This window comes from Propithecus coquereli, unplaced genomic scaffold (assembly GCF_000956105.1).
Source record: "Propithecus coquereli isolate 6110/MARCELLA unplaced genomic scaffold, Pcoq_1.0 Scaffold1, whole genome shotgun sequence".
Lineage (NCBI taxonomy): Eukaryota > Metazoa > Chordata > Mammalia > Primates > Indriidae > Propithecus > Propithecus coquereli.
In genome coordinates, this window is record NW_012133857.1 from 1106482 (window position 1) to 1125712 (window position 19231).

General features: G+C 41.0%; 2 protein-coding genes across 2 annotated transcripts in view; one reads left to right on the forward strand and one right to left on the reverse strand.

Moving 5' to 3' along the window:
* The window catches only part of MLH1 (mutL homolog 1), a 47265-nt gene extending 37443 nt beyond the window's left edge, over positions 1-9822 (forward strand). Inside the window, exons 14-19 of the mRNA XM_012665300.1 lie at positions 968-1076; positions 3024-3087; positions 6670-6834; positions 7359-7451; positions 7824-7937; positions 9509-9822. Coding sequence (XP_012520754.1) covers positions 968-1076; positions 3024-3087; positions 6670-6834; positions 7359-7451; positions 7824-7937; positions 9509-9676 — 713 coding nt within the window. The 3' untranslated portion in view covers positions 9677-9822. The remainder of the gene's footprint in view (positions 1-967; positions 1077-3023; positions 3088-6669; positions 6835-7358; positions 7452-7823; positions 7938-9508) is intronic.
* Positions 9823-11044: 1222 nt separating this feature from the next.
* The window catches only part of LRRFIP2 (leucine rich repeat (in FLII) interacting protein 2), a 141483-nt gene continuing 133296 nt past the window's right edge, over positions 11045-19231 (reverse strand). The window contains exons 22-27 of the mRNA XM_012644063.1: positions 18912-19044; positions 16638-16687; positions 15502-15622; positions 13123-13202; positions 12452-12556; positions 11045-11994 (exon numbers count right to left, since the gene is read on the reverse strand). Coding sequence (XP_012499517.1) covers positions 11884-11994; positions 12452-12556; positions 13123-13202; positions 15502-15622; positions 16638-16687; positions 18912-19044 — 600 coding nt within the window. The 3' untranslated portion in view covers positions 11045-11883. The remainder of the gene's footprint in view (positions 11995-12451; positions 12557-13122; positions 13203-15501; positions 15623-16637; positions 16688-18911; positions 19045-19231) is intronic.

Consider the following 19231-nt stretch of genomic DNA (forward strand, 5'->3'; position numbering starts at 1 on the left):
TTTGAAATCTCCTTCATCATTTTTGATAGTGTCCTACTGCTTACTCATAGTTTTAATACCTCTTGAGCATACTGAACATACTTATTTTATGTTCTTTGCTGATATTTCTAATCTCTGAAGCCTTTACAGATCTCATTCTGTGGTTTCTTCTTGATTCTAATTCTTGGTGCCTTGTTTGGGTGTTTTGTAAATTTTGTGACTACTAGTTCTTGGTACTTTATCCATGGGGAATTACTTGAAGTCGGAATCAAAGATGAGTTTCTCCAGAGAGAGTATGCATTTGATTTTGCCAGGGACCTGGAGGAACAATCAGCCCTGGTATCAATTTAAAATTTCTACTTTAAGGTTTCCAGGCAACCTGCTTAGTATGAATTCTGGCTGCAAAAACATGTGAGGACCAGTTATGCTTACAGATTCTCAGGAATGTCGTTTTTTACTTCCGACACGAAGGCTTGAGGTGGCAGTTTTGCTTACTGCCCTTTGAAGGGGAGGGGAGTGGGTATTGGGCATAATACTGTTTTCATTTACACAGGGGGTACAGCCCTTGGGGTCTGAGCTTCATGTGTTGGGGAAGTGGTCACCCGTTAGATTCCCCATTCCAAACCATTCCTAGGCTTTTGTCCTCCTTTTGCCACCTTCAGAGCCTGAGAAAACCAAAGTGCATGATTCCTGAGGTTCTCTAATGTCTTTGTATAAAGCTAGCTTTAGAGATATCATTATTTCTCTGAGTTCCTGCTTTGTCTTAGACCTCGATCCTTGAGTATTCCTTAATCTTTTAGCAATTCCTTGTTGCATTTTAAAAGATTAGTTATATTTCATACCTCATTTGTGTTTGTTTTCAGCAGGAGGCTCAGTTCAGGCATCTTTACTTGTTGGGTGTCTCTACTTCCAGTGCTTGGTGCTTTGGGCTGTGAAGAGGTGTTGGGAGGATTCCATTACTTACCTCTTTTTTGTTTTTGTTTTCCAGTTCTACGGGAGATGTTGCATAACCACTCCTTTGTGGGCTGTGTGAATCCTCAGTGGGCCTTGGCACAGCATCAGACGAAGTTATACCTTCTTAACACCACCAAACTGAGGTAAATCAGTGAATGTGTGAGAAAACAGAGCCGCTAGAAGAATGGTCCAGGGAGCACAGGCACAAAAAGCTAGGAAGAGCAGCACAAGGTATTTGGAAAGGGCACAGGCTTTGGAATCAGACAGGTGTGGTTTTAAATCTAAGTTCTACCATTTCCCATTTTTATGACTGTGGACAAATTACTTTCCTAAACTATGTCTCAGATTTCTCATTTGTATATTGGGTATTGTTACTTAACTTGCAGGAGTTTTTTTGTGAAGATAAGAAATAACCTGAGAAGCCTAGTCCTGGGTAGGTGCTCAGTGCTCAATAAATGTTGGCTGTGAACCAGGTGTTGAGGGCTTAGTGCTGTCAGAGAATTCCAGTATCTGCTGTGGTATGTGGGGGAGGCAAGAGAAAGAAGACTTGATGCCTGTTTTTCTCCCAGCTTTGGGGATGTGGCAAAGGCTTCACTTTAGCCACCAAATTAACCAGTGCAGTTGATCGCACAGGAAGGGTGACCCCAGCAGTGCCATTTGCCCAATACATAGCAGGTGACATTTCTATTGTTTGTTTCCAGGCACCTTGGTGGATTAGCTCCTATTGAGTCTAGAACCTGTATTAAATACTATTCTCAGATAGGTAGCACACGTGAGAGGATGCTGCCACCTTGCATCTACTAGATATCACTTATCCACTGTGGGACTCTTTCTCTCTAAGCCCTGCTGTGGCCTCAGAATGCTTTTTGGTCCTGTTTGTGGGACAGCCACTATACATTGCTTGGAGTTAGCACGTGAGATAAAAACCTATTTGCCATCCCTAGAAACTGCCCCAGTCCAGAAGCTGACTGTTGGCAACACACTCCCTTGTATGCATTCAGAACTTATTCCTCCCAGGCTTGGCAACCCTTTTGGAGCAGGTCTGTTCAAGTTCCACTGTCTGCTCTGAGAATCCTTGGGCTTGTATAGTGACTTGCCACTTACTAATTTGTTAGGAATTCTACTCCCCTTGCTTTTGCTTTTCCAGCATGACTAAGTGCATGACTCCCTGTGCTCCAAATCACTGTTGCATTCAGTTCTTTCATCTCACAGATACAAATCCAGGCCAGTCCCAGAATGTCAGCTCATAATAAATGTGAATGGTTTCCCAATGAGAAGGTAAAAAAACAAGGAGAGAAGTAGGTTCAGAGTTTGATATCCAAATTCAGCTCCTTCCTGGCACTTTACTGACATGACACAAGTCAGCTACTCACTGTGTACCTCAATTTTCCTACCATAATGCAGGCATAGCAGATGCTTTGTCTACTTTGACTGATAATGAAGTCTTTATTAGACCTATATGGTTCAATTTGTTTTACCAACTATAAAGTACCACATAAATGTGGCATTCATTCCAATTCTGTGTTTTTGTAAATAATTCAATACATTGTATACTTCACAGCTGCTTTGGATTGTTGCCAGCTAGTGCATCACCCTAAACCCTACATCAGTGTAGCGTAATCCTGCCATATGTCTGCTTTTGATTATTTAGGAAGACTTCCTGGCCTCCCTGTATATTTCATATAATTTTTAATGGTGAGTTGTAAAAACGATTTATAGGATTCTTTGTAAGTGGGGGAAAGGTAAGCAGACAAAAAACTCTTTAAAAAAAATTTCACTTCAGGGTATCAGAAACTTTTTACAGCCCCAGAGGGGTGGGACAGAGTGTGGGCAATAGCACGCAAGCCTTAGTCTCAGTGCTTGAACCTATCTGTGGAGGCTGGCCACTCAGCCCGGGTTACGGCAGATGTTGGGAATCCCACCTCTTTGGAGGAATAAGAAATTTTTATTAACCAGGTTCCAGAGCAAGGCAGAACCATCTCTTTGTCTCTTGCATGTTTCAGGGATTCCTTCTCCCATTTTCTCCCTACTGCCTGGCTCTCAAGCATGGATTCAGCATTTCATTAAAGTCACTTCATTTTTATTTTCAGTGAAGAACTGTTCTACCAGATACTCATTTACGATTTTGCCAATTTTGGTGTTCTGAGGCTATCGGTAAGTCTGTCTCCTTCTCACTTCTGAAACTTCAACAACTGTTTCTGAAAATAGTAGTTCTACACTAATATCTTATTTGTAGTATATTAAATTTTCCAAATATGCTCAGGATAGTTTCTGTATTATATTACTTGAGTATGGAGGTGACTGTAATTTTAATAAAATTTTATACTTTTTAGTCAAATAGTCATTTGATAGCTAACTTAAAACAAGTAGTTTTTATTATAGAAGTTAATATGTGGAAAGGCATAAAAATATAAATAAGCAGTCTCTAAAGCCATGATCCAAACACAACCCTTACTGACAGTTTTAGTCCATTTCTTCCAAGACTTTTTCAATGCCTAATTTTAGAGTTAAAATCATACTACTTATATGTTCATATCTTTTTCATTTGACATATTCTACGAAAAGCCCCCTGGGATTTTGATTGGGATTGTGTTGAATCTTTTGTTAGATTAATCCCTTAGTATTTCACATTTTTTAATGTTATAAATGGCGTTTTTTAAAAAATTTCTATTTCCAATTGTTTATTGCTGGTATATAGAAATACACATGATTTTTATACATTGATATTGTATCTCACAACCCTGTTAAACTCACTCACTAGCTCTAATACAAATTTTATAGATTCTCAGATTTTCTACATGGATGATCATGTCATCTGAGAGTAAAGAAAGTTTTATTTCTTCCTGTCCAATCTGGAAGCCTTTTCTTTCTCTTAACTGATTGCACTGGCTAGAATCCCTAGTACTATGGGGTAGAGTGGTAAAAATGGAAATCCTTCTCTTGTTCCTGATCTTGGGGGGAAAGTATTCAGTCTCACCACTAAGTATGCTATCATCCATAGGTAGGTTTTTGTAGATGCCCCTTATGAGGTTGAGGAAGTTCCCTTCTATTCCTTGTTTACTTAAAGTTTTTATTTAGGAATGGGTGTTGAATTTTTTTCAAAAGCTTTATTTGAATCTATTGAAATAATCATATGGTTCTTCTTTTATATTAATAGTTTGATATAGTGAATTACATTGATTTTTGTATATATTAAACCAATCTTACATTCCTGAAGTGAATCTTGCTTGGTCATAACATACTATCCTTTTTATATTATGGGATTTGATGTGCTAAAATTTTGATTATAATTTTTACATCTGTGTTCACGAGTGTTATTAGTTTGTAGTTTTCTTGTAGTGTCTTTGTGTAGTTTTACTATCAGGGTAATGTTGGCCTCATAGAATGAGTTGATAAGTATCCCCTCCTTTTCTGTTTTCTGAAAGAGTTTGTGTAGACTTGGTGTTAAAATTATTCCTTAACGTTTGGTAGATTCACCAGTAAAGCCATCTGGGCCTGGAGAGTTCTTCATGGGAAAGTTTTTAACTATAAATACAATTTCTTTAATAGATATAGAGCTATTATGGTTATCTATTTCTTCTTGGGTGAGCTGTGGTATTTTGTTTTTTTGAAGAAATTTGTCTATTTAATCTAAGTTTTTAAATATATTGGTATAAGTTATTCATCATATTTCTTATTCTTTTCATATCTGCAGATTTGTGGTGATATAACCTTTCTCTCATTCCTAATATTGGTAAATTAAGGCTTCTCTTTTAACTCGATCAGTCTGGCTAGATGTTGATCAATTTTATTGATCTTCTCTAAGAACTAACTTTTGGTTTCATAAATTTTTCTCTTATTTTTCTGTTTTGTATTTCATTGATATGTGCTCTGATCTTTATTATTTCCTTCTACTTATTTTGGTTTAGTTTGTCGTATTTTTCACATTTCTTAAGGTAGAAGTAGAGGTAACTGATTTAAGATCTTTCTTCTTTTCTAATGTAGGCGTTAAGTGCTATAAATTTCTCCTAAGTACTGCTTTAGCAGCTTGCCACAACTTTTGATACGTAGTTTTTATTTTCATTCAGTTCTAAATACCTTCTAATTTCCCTTTTAATTTCTTATTTGACCCACAGGTTATTTAGAACTGTGTATTTAGTTTCTAGTCTTTTGAGGATTTTCCAAACATCTGTTACTGATTTGTAATTTAATTACATTTTGGTCAGAGAAGTTACTTGAATTTTTTTACGCTTATGGAGACTTGTTTTATGGCCCAGAATATGATCTATGTTGGTAAATGTTCCATGTGTACTTGAAAATAATTTACATTCTGATCTTGTTGAGTAGAATATTCTATAAATAGGCTGGGTACAATGGCTCACACCTGTAATCCTAGCACTTTGGGAGGCCAAAAGCAGAGGGAACACTCGAGGCCAGGAGTTTGAGACCAGCCTGAGCAAAAGCGAGACCCCATCTCTACAAAAAATAGAAAAATTAGCCAGGTATGGTGGTGCACACCTGTAGTCCCAGCTACTCGAGAGGCTGAGGCAGGAGGATCGCTTAAACCTAGGAGTTCAAGGTTGCAGTGAGCTTTGTTGAGGCTATTGCATTCCAGCCCCGGTGATAGAGCAAGAAAGACCCAGTCTCCAAAAAAAAAAAAAAAAAAAAAAATTCTATAAATGTCAAATATTAATATATCAGGTTTATAATGATCCTCAAATCTTCTCTATCCTTATTGATTTTTCTATCTACTTGTTCTATCAGATATTGAAAAAGGGGTATTGGAACAAACCTCCAACTATAATTGTGAATTTGTCTGTTTGTCTTTGCAGTTCTCTTGGTTTTTTCCTTCAGATATTTTAAAGCTCTGTCATTGGGTACATAAACATTTAGAATTATTATATCCTTTTGATTAATTGGCTCTTCTATAATGAAAATATAACTATGTACTGTGCATTTATAACATATGTAAAAGTATGAGTAACAACATCAGAAGAGGAGCAATGGAAAATAACCTAGGCATCTTAATTTAAAAATTATTTTTGAACAAAGGGTCTTGCTCTGTCACCCAGGCTGGAGTGCAGTCTCGTGGTCATAGTTCATTGTACCCTCGAACTTCTGGGCTGAAGCAATGCTCCCACCTCAGCCTCCTGAGTAGCCGGGACTACAAGTGTGTACCACCATGCTTGGATAATGTTTTTTATTTTTTGTAGAGACAGGGTCTTATTCTGTAGCCCCGGCTGGGCTCGGACTCCTGGCCTCAAGCTGTCCTCCCGCCTTGGCTTCCCAAAGCACTGGGATTATAGGCAGCTTATTTTTAACCATAGATTTCACTCTACCTCCTCACTAGATCATTTACCTGAAATGTCATTTAATTTATTCTTCATCCCCCTTGCTTTAGTTACAGGTGAGGCAATAGAAAGAAATAAATGATATGCCTAGTGATTTTCTAGAAATATGAAAGTTAAATTGAGTCCTTAAGACTACACAGATAGAAAGTACCTCCCCATGGCTTCACCCTTCCCACCTGTTCAGCATGCGTCTTGTCTATCACATCTTCTCTGCTGAAATGGCCATTGACAAGGTAAGGAAGAGGTTTTGTTGTGGATTGTTAAGGCATTTCTTCTGGAGGAAATGGGGAATAAGTGTTACATTTGTGGTTTCTCACTTGCTATTCCAATAGTGGTTTTGTGGAATTCAGGCTTCCTTTGGATGTCCCGTCAGTGCTTGCCCATTGATGTTCTTGCTGCTTCCTAGGAGCCAGCACCACTCTTTGACCTCGCCATGTTGGCCTTAGACAGTCCAGAGAGCGGCTGGACAGAGGAAGATGGTCCCAAAGAAGGACTTGCTGAATACATTGTTGAGTTTCTGAAGAAGAAGGCCGAGATGCTTGCAGACTACTTCTCTTTGGAAATTGATGAGGTGTGACAGCTATTCTTACACCTCTGTTATGTTGTTCAGATAAAAGTCAAGTTCCAAGATCAAGACTAGGCCTCCCCTCAGAGGCAGCATGTTACATACATGACATCCTCTCCACTCCCTATTTGCATTTCTAGGCCACACTAGTATGCCATTATCCATCCATTCATGCCCACTCCTGTTCCCTGGGGAAGGACCCAGACCCAAGGGAGAGCTGCATCCCTGCAGGCCACTGTGAATGAGATCATGCCCTCGTTCCCCTTTCTTCCTGTTACCCCTCAGTCTTTGGGGCTTTCTGTCTTGACATGTTCTTTGATTGGCGAGCAGATCCATAAAACGGGTTGTTCCACTGCATGTCAGGATGAAAAGTTCTTTTTCATCTGCCCCAGTGCCCAGCCAAGTACCTAGTCACCCAGAGTGACAGGTATGAGGACCAGGCGTGGGAATGCACTGAAGAAATGGAATTTGTTTAGATTGTAACAGCATTATTTCCTGTCCCTTTGTGCTGGCCTTTTCTCCACAAGCAGGAAGGGAACCTGATTGGATTACCCCTTCTGATTGACAACTATGTGCCCCCTTTGGAGGGACTGCCTATCTTCATTCTTCGACTAGCCACTGAGGTAAGTGATCACACAAATACTAAGCATATCACACGTGCATGTGTGCTGGAGGGAGAGAGCGCATGACTAGACCTTCATTTAGAATGACAGAAATGAGTCTGCGGCCACCCCGCCCTGACCGCGCCGGATCCCGTCCGCCGTCCGAAGCTAAGCAGGGTCGGGCCCGGTCAGTATTTGGATGGGAGAATGACAGAAATGACAAGAGTGAAACAGGTTCCCACCCCCACCAATATTCAGCAGTCCAAATTATAGCGTTAATGCCTAAACATCACATTTAGTTTTTTGGCTTTAAGTAGGCTGTGATCTCCATTTAGAAATGAAAATGTGTTTGAAGTGTGTACCTATCTTGAAGTATTGAATTCTTTGGACCAGGTGAACTGGGATGAAGAAAAGGAGTGTTTTGAAAGCCTCAGTAAAGAATGTGCCATGTTTTACTCTATCCGGAAGCAGTACATATCTGAGGAGTCAACCCTCTCAGGCCAGCAGGTACGGTGGTGATACACATTGGCACCCCAGGACTGGCGCGGGCGTCACACAACCTTTAGGAAATGAAGCCTGCCTGTCTCTAAAGTCCTGGGATTTCATTGTATACAATAAGATTCAAACACAATGGTCAGCTTTCATTCATGAGTTTTACTTCCTTCTGCCAGTCTTGAACGTACCTCCAGAGAGACCTCAGAAACTCTCAAATGTAAAACACAAGCCATCACAGTGAGAAACTGGAGGTTGAGTTAGATTGTCCAAGGCTGGTGGATCTGTAATCTCCCATTGTTAGCCCTTAAGTGTGTAGCCAAAGTCTTCATATTCTGGGTCTGTCTCCCCAGTCTCTCTTAGCTTTTGCTTTATTTCTGTGGTTCCCAAACCCTGGGACCTGTACTGGTCTGTGGCCTATTAGGAACCAAACAGCAGGCTGTGAGCAGCAGGCCAGGGAAGCTTCATCTGTATTTACAGCCATTCCTGATCGCTCGCGTCACCGCATAAGCTCTGCCTCCTGTCAGATCAGCAGCGGCATTAGATTCTCACAGGAGCGTGACTCCTACTGTAAACTGCGCATGCGAGGGATCTAGGTTGCATGTTTCTTATGAGAATCTAATGCCTGATGATCTGAGGTGGAGCTGAGGCGGTGACACTAGCGCTGGGGAGCGGCTGCAAATACGGATTATCATTAGCAGAGAGGTTTGATTGCATGATAAATGTAATGCACTTGAATCATCCTGAAACCACCCCCAGCCCCAGTCCATGGAAAAATTGTCTTCCACGAAACTGGTCCCTGGTGCCAAAAAGGTTGGGGACCACAGCCTTGCCAGGAAAACAAGGCTCTATAACTCCTCTTATAGGTCAACTTGACACAAAAGGGCCTGTGTTCCTAATGTTTTATTGTCACTTTTCCCAGTCAGATGAAAATGCTTTCCAAATCAACATATATTTCAGGGGAGGAGGAAGTGGGGAGTTGAAATAGTGTAAGAATCAAAGAGTAGTGCACTTTAACACATAACCATCTCAGTGATTGCTGACAGTCATGCTCCAGTTCACAGGTGAGGAAGCTGAAGGATGGTTGGCCCCCTCAAGGATTCCCAGAGTCTGTAGGTGGTGGAGCAGAGATTCAGTCCCAGGTCCTGTGGGCCACCGCCCCTAGGGAATTTTGCACTCCAGTGGAGAAGGCAAAGCAGCACACTTACCAAATTATGCTGAGAGTATCTCAGATGACTGGAAAAATTTACCTCAAGGAAAGGAAGGACAGAGGAGAAAGAACATTTCCTTGTATATGAGACACAAGGCTTAGAAGGAGAGGAATGATGAGGTAAAATAATCCTCATTACCTGAATGGAATCAGGCCCTCAAGAGCAGTGGCTTTTCTCCCTTAAAAACCTCTTCTTTTCAGGCCTGTGGGATCCCTGAGAGGCTGGCCCACAGAGGCTGCTTCATAAGCATTAGATGACATAGCTCATCACAAGCCACCAAGACTTTCCAGGCCCAGTGTACATGCCATCAGCCAGGAAGCCACTATGTGCTGGGATATGAACAAGAAGGCTTCTGACATCTAATGTGTTTTCCAGAGTGACGTGCCTGGCTCCACTCCACACCCTTGGAAGTGGACTGTAGAACACATCGTCTATAAAGCCTTCCGCTCACACCTTCTGCCTCCTAAACATTTCACAGAAGATGGAAATGTCCTGCAGCTTGCTAATCTACCCGACCTATACAAAGTCTTTGAGAGGTGTTAAATATGGTCATTTATGGACTCTGGGGTATGTTGTTCTTTCTTTGTATTTCAGTGTTGTAGCACTTCAGGTTCAAGATTGACATTTGCCTTCTAACTAGTAGCATTCCTTCATGCATGGTGGATGATTATAAATAAATTGTCAGATGTATTCTAATGTTATTTCTTATTTAATTCCCTTATCCTTGAAAGAGTTTCTAGATCGATTTTCATCTAGTATATACCTGATTATGTTGAAGAATCCCAAAGTAAGTTTGAAATCCCCCTAAGCATCTGGTAAAAGGTATCATACAAGCACTATTAAGAATTCTATCTTGGCTAGGTTGGCATGTTAAAAAAAGAATACCTAAAAAGGCCTTGAAGATTTGCTAGCTCATGTTCTGATTTGATTCTTTCTGTATTCTCAGAAATTTCTAATAGCAGGTGGTATACAAGTTCAGATGCTTTTTATAAGAGGTCCTAGCATGTCAGAGGCTCTGATGACATTGACTATGGAGGAAGCTTGAATTCATCATCTATAGTATCTTTAATAACCAAAGCTAATTCATTTATTCCTAAGGAAAAAACTTGAGGGAAGAAAATAGTCCTTACCTATTCTGTAACAAGTATGAGTGAGTTTTTACATTAGCCCACTTTGTTAATGGCTATGAATATTACCAGCTTAAGATAAAGAAGTTTCTAGTTTTCTTGTTTGAAGGATGGTCTCAGAAGTGAGGGTCCTTGAGCCTGGGGAGGGGCACAGGCTGAGTAACCTTGAGTAGAGAGGAGGGGGGGTTTCCTAGGCCTCGAGAGCTGGGCCATACAATACGTTGGTTCCACCTAGGAGATTCTAGGATGACCCTGCATTTCAGTAAACCTCCTGCCCACCCCCACCACACAACTGCTGTTACTATTAGAAAGAAAATTTATGAGAAATCGTCTCAATTCAGGAGTTTGGTATCCACATTTTTAAAATGAAGGGCTAATTACTCTAAGGAAGGGAACAATTATTAGAGAAAGGTCTTATTCACTTCTGAGTTACCTTCATCTAGTTTCTAGTTTTATTGTCTTGCCTTGAGTCATTAGATTTTCCCCAATATATTCTCTGTGTTAACACTCTAAAGACACAATAATCATCTCCATAAAACCACCTTGGTTCTGAGAGCAAAAGAGAATTGCAAATCCTGCAAAGTGACTGCACTCAGTGATAAAAAACCTGCAACTGGGTGCCTTTAAAGATGACATAAAGGTCTTAAAAGAAAAAGTTCTAAATAATTCCAGATTATTTTTCCATGAGAAAGAGATAAAAGAAGAGGGACAAGATAAGAGGGACGTGGTTGCCATGATTTGTTTTAAAGGCTCCTATAACAAAATGAACGTGTCAGTACCAGTTGTGGTTGGCAAAAGGGTGTGTTTAATAGAATCTTTAGGCAGATTCCATACCTGCCTACCCTGCCCTTCCCTCCCCCTTCAGCTTGTCTGAGGTTTTGCTCCACAAATAAGCAGCAGATGAAATACTTTACAAGGTACAGCACAGTTACTATTGAAGAATAAGGACCCTACTCTTAAAGAGTATTAGCCCTTGGACTTCCCTGCCCCATGCAATAAAGCAAGTTTTATATAACACTCCCCATATTTTTTCCTAACATTTTCTTATATAAATTTAAATATTTTACCAAAAAAGGCTTTTTCCTCCAAACATACAAATTTGAGTGAAACATAGATTCCCCATCTGTGAACTTGTTTCTTCACCAAAATATAAATGCTATCTGATATTAAGGGTAAATGTCTTTTGACCACTGGAGATCACTGAAGTCTGAATTGCACCGTGGAGAAGGCACTTGTGTTTTCTGAGGTCTCCAGCAAGCATCTCAGTGAGCACTCATGGAACTGCTGTCCTCCACAACCCATGCCTAGGCCTCGGAGTGCCCAGTCACTGAGGCAGTTGGGGGAAAGTGTTGAGTAAACGTGATTCTAAAATTACGGAAATAAAAAATAACAACAGTATGGACTGGTTCTTAGTCTCAAATCAAACTACAAACAAAATCCAAGTGTTCATTCATGAAGATTCAAACCTGCTTCATTCTCTCATAAATTATAAAATACAAAGGTGGCTATTTTAATGACAAAACTCAAACAGTACTACTGAAAGGGGTTTCTTTCAATGGACAAAAAGTCAGTTCCTCTGGGCAGGGCCCCAAGGAGCAGCGCCCAGGTCAAAGGGTGGCCTCCCTATTGCTGGGCCAGAAGTGCTGTCCTGTTGGCCTTCATCTTCTCCAGCCGCTTGGCCAGGTGGCTGTTGGTCATCTCCATCTCCTCAATCTTGTCCAGCGCTGTTCGTAACTGGAGACAAGGAGAGCTCAGTCACTTCAAAACAAAACCCAGTGGTACTTTATTTCCAACTTTCTGGGAAATGGAGGCACTGCTAATTGTGATGACCTTGCACAGGATCTCACAGCCTAATTTTTTTTTTTCTGCCAGCTAGAGGTGTTAACAATGATGTTGAGGATTGTTTATTTGTATAAATCACAGAAAGGATATACAGAAGTTGGAGAGATAGACCTGATGTGAAACAAAAATAAAAACTGTCTTTTTACTCATTGTCTAACTGAACAAAACTTACAAGTAAATGGAAGTCACTGTGCAGGGTCAAAAACCAACACAAACGGGTAAGTGACTCCACTGCTATTTCTTTAAGATCTGACCCAGTATTAAATTTCTTATACAGCAAAGGATTTATTTCCAAAGGATTTTTTCTTTTTGGGAACACAGTTTTCAAGCAGCATAGTAAAACAAGTACCTCTCGTTGTAGCTTCCTTTTTTCTGCTTTTAGTTCATCTTCTACTTTCTCAGCATTCTCAGCAGCAGTTTTATATCTCAGCACCTGTCCCTCAAGCCGGCTAATCTGTCAATGTAAGAGCATAGGCCTCTAGTGTTGGGCACTAGAAATCACCACTTTTTGGTAGCCAAGATGGAAATACAATGTCACAATAAATTCCAAGTAATCTAATACTAACAAGTCCCCTCAGGGTGAGTCATAGGTCCTCACAGAACCCAACCGCTATTTATAAATCAAGAAGTGTCCCCAGAGAGGATTACAGCTGTAGAGTCACTATAGGGCCAATTTCCCATGTTAACTTTTATGATGACCATATTGTTTAAGTGCCAAAGACTTTTTGAAATACATACTAAGGGATTTTGTTATAAACTATGATCTTGAATTCTCTTGAAATATCTATAAAAAACAATAGCTACAGTTTCCTATGTTTTTAGAGAAAACAGAAGACTGAAGTGCCCTGCCAGGTGCTCTCTGCTGGCTTTTTTATTTAAATACAGAGTTTTTATAGATCTAACTGCAAAGGCAGCCCACACAAACCCAAGCACTCATAGGGTTAGCCACTTAGATGAAGGAAGGAGATATGTTTTAAAAGAAATTTAAATCACCTGGTACCATGTAAAAGAAGTACTTACACTTTGCTCCAAGGTGGTTATATCCTGTTCTGCTTTTGAAAGCTTAAATTTGTATTCACTAATTTGTCTATTGGCATCTCCTGGAACAGAAGATAATAATGGATTATTTTCATCTCTAAGAGATGAAGGTGTAAACCATCAGGCAGTGCCTCTGTAGCACCGAGAGGACCATGCAGTCTAAGACTACAAATACAAGCGCACACACAGCAACCACGACATCTGCAGCAGGCCAGGTTCTGGACTGTATATACTCCAGGAAGCTCTAGCACTTAGGTTGCAACAGTATCCCTTAGAAGGAGAGTTAGAAGGAAACTCATGTGTGTGAGCAGAGCTTTGATAAAGGAGCCCCACCAATGCAGCAGCAGCCCCTGCTACCTTTGTGCAGCCCTGTAACCCATGGAGCCTCTGTGCCCATGGGGCTGGGCCTTCTGGTTCCCTGAACCCGGCTCTGTATCTTCCCACCTCCTTGTATCTCAAGGACCCTTTCACCCCACCTCTGATTTAAATCTTAACCAACCTTCAAGGCCAAGCTCAATTTTTACGTCCTCCACGAAGTCCCCTTAGTTCATTATAACTTCTTCCCTTGGTGTGCATTTTATTTACATTCTTTTTTTAATAACATTTATCAAGCTTTTTAAATGTTGTATGTGTATGTAAGTAGAGGGGCCTGTCTTAGCCTTCTTAAATCTTCCTCTGTACCTAGTCAAGTACTTTGCACATCGTATATACTCAATAAATATTTGCTGAAATGCTTTTCAATAGCGTGTTGTGATGATGTGTTATGGGTAGGGCTATAATTCATTAGATGTACATCTGACCTAAGAAGTAAATCACCTGAAATGAAAAGTTCAGAAATGATGGGGAAGATAAAAAATTCCCAGCCTCTGAAATGATTACAAATCATAATGTTTACAGGAGATAAACCAGATCTAACCTACCAAAGGAAATACTCAAATTACCTAATTTAAAAACTTTTCTACATTTCCATATGACCAAGGTTACAATTACCTATATAATCTTCAATGCAAGAAGTTTTTCTAAATGGACAGTTACTGTTACCTTAAAAGTAACAGGGTTATAAAACATCTCCCCAAAGGCCACCTCTGGTAGTGAAAGAGAACTATTCCTATTTCTGGGCTCTAAAACAGAAGCTTCAGGATCTTATTTTTTAATTCTCATTCCCAGCAACCTGTTGATTATCAAATGTGCTGCTTCCTTCTCATTCTCCAAGCCACCCATTCCTTCCTGTGTTCAAAAGAATAAATCCGTTGTCTCAGTCATTTGATGGTGTTTTGAAATCCCATTCCAAAACACCATGCCTGACAGCCAAGGCACTGTCCAGAATGGAGAGTTGCCTGGGCTCCTTTCCTGGCCTGGCCCAAGGGAGCTGCTTGCTTTGGTCTTTACCGGACAGACCCAGTCTTCCCACAGTCCCGCTCAGCTCACTTCATTTTGCACCTCCACCCTGGGTACTTTTCCCTACCTTCTGCACATAGCAGCTTTCAACACCTACCTGCCCTAGGAAGCATTCACACATAAATGCAGCCCATTCCCCCTGAATCTTACAGATCTAACTGCCATGGCTGACACCTTGATTTTACCATTGTGAGACCCTAAGCAGATGGCCCTGCTAAGCCATGTCCAAGTGACTAGACAGCAGAAAGTATGAGATAACATATTTGAGTTGTTTAAAAAAAAAAAGGAGAAATAAAAGTCTCCCTGACTGTTAATTATATATCATCACTAAAAACTGACTGTATACAAATGGCTGCTGAAATCTCTCTACTGTGGGAGTTACTGTGAATACAGTAGTCATTTTATAATAACACAGGGTCAAAAGTAAAAGAATAAAAACTAGAGTAGTTTGGGTGAACTGGACTTTAATTTGTGGCCTTGTTTTAAATTCCATCTAATACAGGATTAATTTGGGTTAACAAGAATACCTCTAGTAAAATTCTGAAACTGCTTGATATTAGTGTGAGTTAGTTCCACATATATTCCTTCAATTATCCAAGATAAATTCACAGGGGAAAAAAACTTTAATGGGAGCTTAAAGATAACACATGGATGTGGAAAAGGAGTGTCAGACTGTCAGAGGCATTTATCTGCAAACAGTTCCTAGAAATCACTTTACCGAAAAAGGGTAGAGCAGTAACTCAGTCCTCTCATCATCCTCTGAAGCCCACAGAGCGAAGCCTCTGTTCAGCTGTATTACGGCTAGGACTGCTTTTCTGGACTAGCCACAGACTAACCAATCTTTGTAGTGTAGCTCCTCTTGAAAAAAGTCTATTACAAAAGCCTCTGGCAGCTTGCTCCCAGTCCTACTCCTGGGACATGACCTACATACAGACTGGGACTGGCCTGTCCCCTGGTACCTACTCTGCATTTCAATGAACTGCAAGTCTGAGCCATTCTGTAGTCCTGCCAGGTCACCCACTGTGCCATCATTCCTGGAGCACTTCTGTCGTTCTTCCTCTAACTGCAGCTTCAGTTTTCTAATCTGAAATGGAAATAATGGTTCATCAGGAAGATCCGATCTCTCAAATGAAGCAGATGCTTGGCCCAGTGACCACATCACAGAACAAGGCATATCCTCATCGTTCACACAAATTATTCATGTGAAAACTATTTTCTTTTTTGCCTATTATGGGATATATACTGTTCTAAATGCTAGAGAGAAACTATATATATGTAATACTAAAAGGAGCAAGCCACAGGACCAGGTGCACCAATAAAAATAGCCATATTCTATTATTTGTGTATGTTTTTATGGAACAGTACATATTTTGGGTATTTTTTGTTACTTTTATTAAAAATGGAAAAGTCCAGACCAGGCACGGTGGCTCATGCCTGTGATCCCAATAATTTGGGAGGCCAAGGCAGGAAGATCACTTGAACCCAGGAATTGGAGACCAACCTGGTCAACACAGCAAGACCTCATCTCTACAAAAATGTTTAAAAATTAGCTGGGTGTGGTGGCACATTCCTGGAGTCCCAGCTACTCAGGAGGCTGAGGCAGGAAGATTGCTTGAGCCCAAGAATTCCAGGCTGCAGTGAGCTATGATCACACCATTGCACTCTAGCCTGGGCAATGGAGCAAGACCCTGTCTTTAAAAAAAGAAAAGGAACATTCCAGCCAAGTATGGTGGCACATACCTGTAGTCCCAGCTACTTGGAAGGCTGAGGTGGGAAGATCGCTTGAGCCCAGGGTTCAAGGCCAGCCTGGGCAACATAGCAAGACCCTATCTCAAAAGAGAAAAAGTCCCAAGGAGACTGCTGTCTTCATAAGAAGCTTTGTAGAACTAGATTCCTTAAAACTATGTGTCCTAAAAAATTTCTTAATAGGGAACTACAAAGAGGCAAAAATATGAATTATCTTTTTATCCTTCAAATCTCACTTAAGTACTGATATTTGAAATAAGCACATTTGTTTCTAATGAACATTTTAGTTTGCTATCATTTTAGCACGTAACTTAGTTAAAATTAATATTATCTTCCAATAAGAATGCCTTCACCTGTGATAACAGCTCTTCCTTTTCTCCAGCAAGTTTTCGTAGCCGTACATCTAAAACAAATGAAAAATGCTTAAAACTACATGTGATGATGTAGTATATAAACAATTTAAAAACTCCTCAAACTCATACACAGAAAACATTATCTGATAAATTACATTACTTACAGCTCTAAATATCAAAAGAAAGAAAGACTTTAATAGTATTATGGAAAAATTTTTTTTTTTTTTTTGAGACAGAGTCTCACTCTCTTGCCTGGGGCGAGTGCCGTGGCGTCAGCCTAGCTCACAGCAACCTCAAACTCCTGGGCTCCCTCAGCCTCCCGGTAGCTGGGACTACAGGCATGCGCCACAATGCCCGGCTAATTTTTTTTTCTATTTTTAGTTGTCCGATTAATTTCTTTCTATTTTTAGTAGAGACGGGGTCTCGCTCTTGCTCAGGCTGGTCTCGAACTCCTGAGCTCAGAACGATCCGCCCGCCTCGGCCTCCCAGAGTGCTAGGATTACAGGCGTGAACCACCACACCCGGCCTATGGAAAAGTTTTTAATTATCCAATAGCATTTCCATACAAGTGATTACTTATCAGGGCATCAAATACATTTGCTTAAAAAAGCAGTGATTTGGCCAGGCATGGTGGCATGCCTGTAATCCTAGCACTCTGGGAGGCCGAGGCGGAGGATTGCTTGAGCTCAGGAGTTCGAGACCAGCCTGAGCAAGAGCGAGACCCCGTCTCTACTAAAAATAGAAAAATTAGCCAGGCATCGTGGTGTGTGCCTATAGTCCCAGCTACTTGGGAGGCTGAGGCAGGAGGACCACTTGAGCCCAGGAGTCTGAGGTTGCTGTCAGCGAGGCTGATGCCACAGCACTCTACTCACGGCAACGGAGTGAGATTCTGCCTCAAAAAACAAACAAACAAACAAAAAACAGTGATTTTTCCACTTAAGTACAAAGGAAATAATTTCCTTGTTTCAAAAATTTGCAAGTTTTCACTAGAAGGCAAACAACTCAGATGCCAAGGGTGCTCCCAGAGGTTAAGCCCTTAGCAGAAGAGATGGAAATATGTGAAAAATGACAGGGGGTAAGAATGAGACTGGGGGGAGGGAGAGCTGGAGCAAAGAAAAGAGAGGAGCACAAGGCTGGAAGCAGCGAAGTCCCAGGAAAGCTAGTCGGGGGAGGGAAGGGAACCCACTCTAAGATGTGGGAAGCCAAGCGTGAATCTGAGGCTTGACAGCAGGATCATCAGGGCTCACTCCAGCCAGTGGAGAAGTTTGCGGCTTCTCAAGGAGGCACTAAGGAGCTATCTGTAGTTCAATTAAACCAGCAGTTGACACCTGGCCAACCACCCCCTAAAACCAACTGGGGTCAAAGCCAAATATAAATTCTGGTTTCTTCAGCACCTTCCAAACAGGCCCAGGAAACACCCTGGGCCGCTCATAGCCATATACTCATTTCATTCTCTAGCTCTTCTCTCTCGCTCACCTAGCATCCTGCTTTATCGAAGTGCTCTACAATCACATTTCTGGAATTCTGCACATTACAGAATGTGCTTGCTTGCTAACTTTTAAAATGTTTTTCAGTTTGCTTCACTCTTACAGTATCTCCCACTCCTCTGGGAAACCTATGCATATATGAAAACAAGATGAAAAGGGAAAAAGAATGTTTTTTAAAAAATAAAAGTGAGCTGAGGATACAGTATCTATCTGTGCAATCTCCTTCCTCTAGAGTAGATTCTTAGAAGGGGCAATGGACGGGCACCTTTGTGGTTTCCTGGAGAGAGGGCTCATTAGTTTCTCAAAGAGTTAAATTTAAGGGCTTAGAAGCCCTGCTCCATGGTCTTGGTCATCTGTTTCTTGCCTTTAATCAACGTGGTGGCAAAGAGCTACAGAGCCCTGGGATAAGTAGTAGAACATAAAACCAGATGTTCCAGAAGTAAGAAACTTAAAACATCCTCTGGAAGTCCCCTGCTTCCGTGAGACAGGGATACTGGACTATCTCTTTGCAGAAAGCTGGTAGTTAAGTGAAAAGCAGTGTGTATGTACCCACGGTGCTTCCGCCCAGCAGCCTTACAGTCACACTTACTGCCTTACATGACCCAGATGCTGGTTTCCCAAGATCAAGGATGTCTGAACACAGTGTGCCCAGATTCTTCCTGTTAAAGATCTACTTAAGTCTCAGACAGCCCTTATGTTGTTTTTGTTTTCCAACCTGGGATACGAAAAAGCAGAAAGCCCAACAGGGCACCATTAATCCAAGTCAACATAGCAACCAGTGTCTTACCTAGTGGCCCTTCTCCTGCCGACTCCAAGACCTGAGCAGCTTCCTGAGACACAACAGTGATGGCTCCAACCACTGGTTCCTGACGGACATCACCATTGGGAGTGCCATCGGGGATTATAACTAAGCCATGTTTCTGTGGGGAAGAAAAAAACTCACCATCACAAAAGATGGCTCACACAAAAGCAGTAAACTCTGTGAGGTAACTCTGCAACAATGTATGTTTGCCACAGGCAAAACCTCGTTAGAATTAGTTACACAGACTATAGCTCTGTGGAGGAAATGACAAATCTCCCAAATCTGGATTAGGGAATAAACATTGT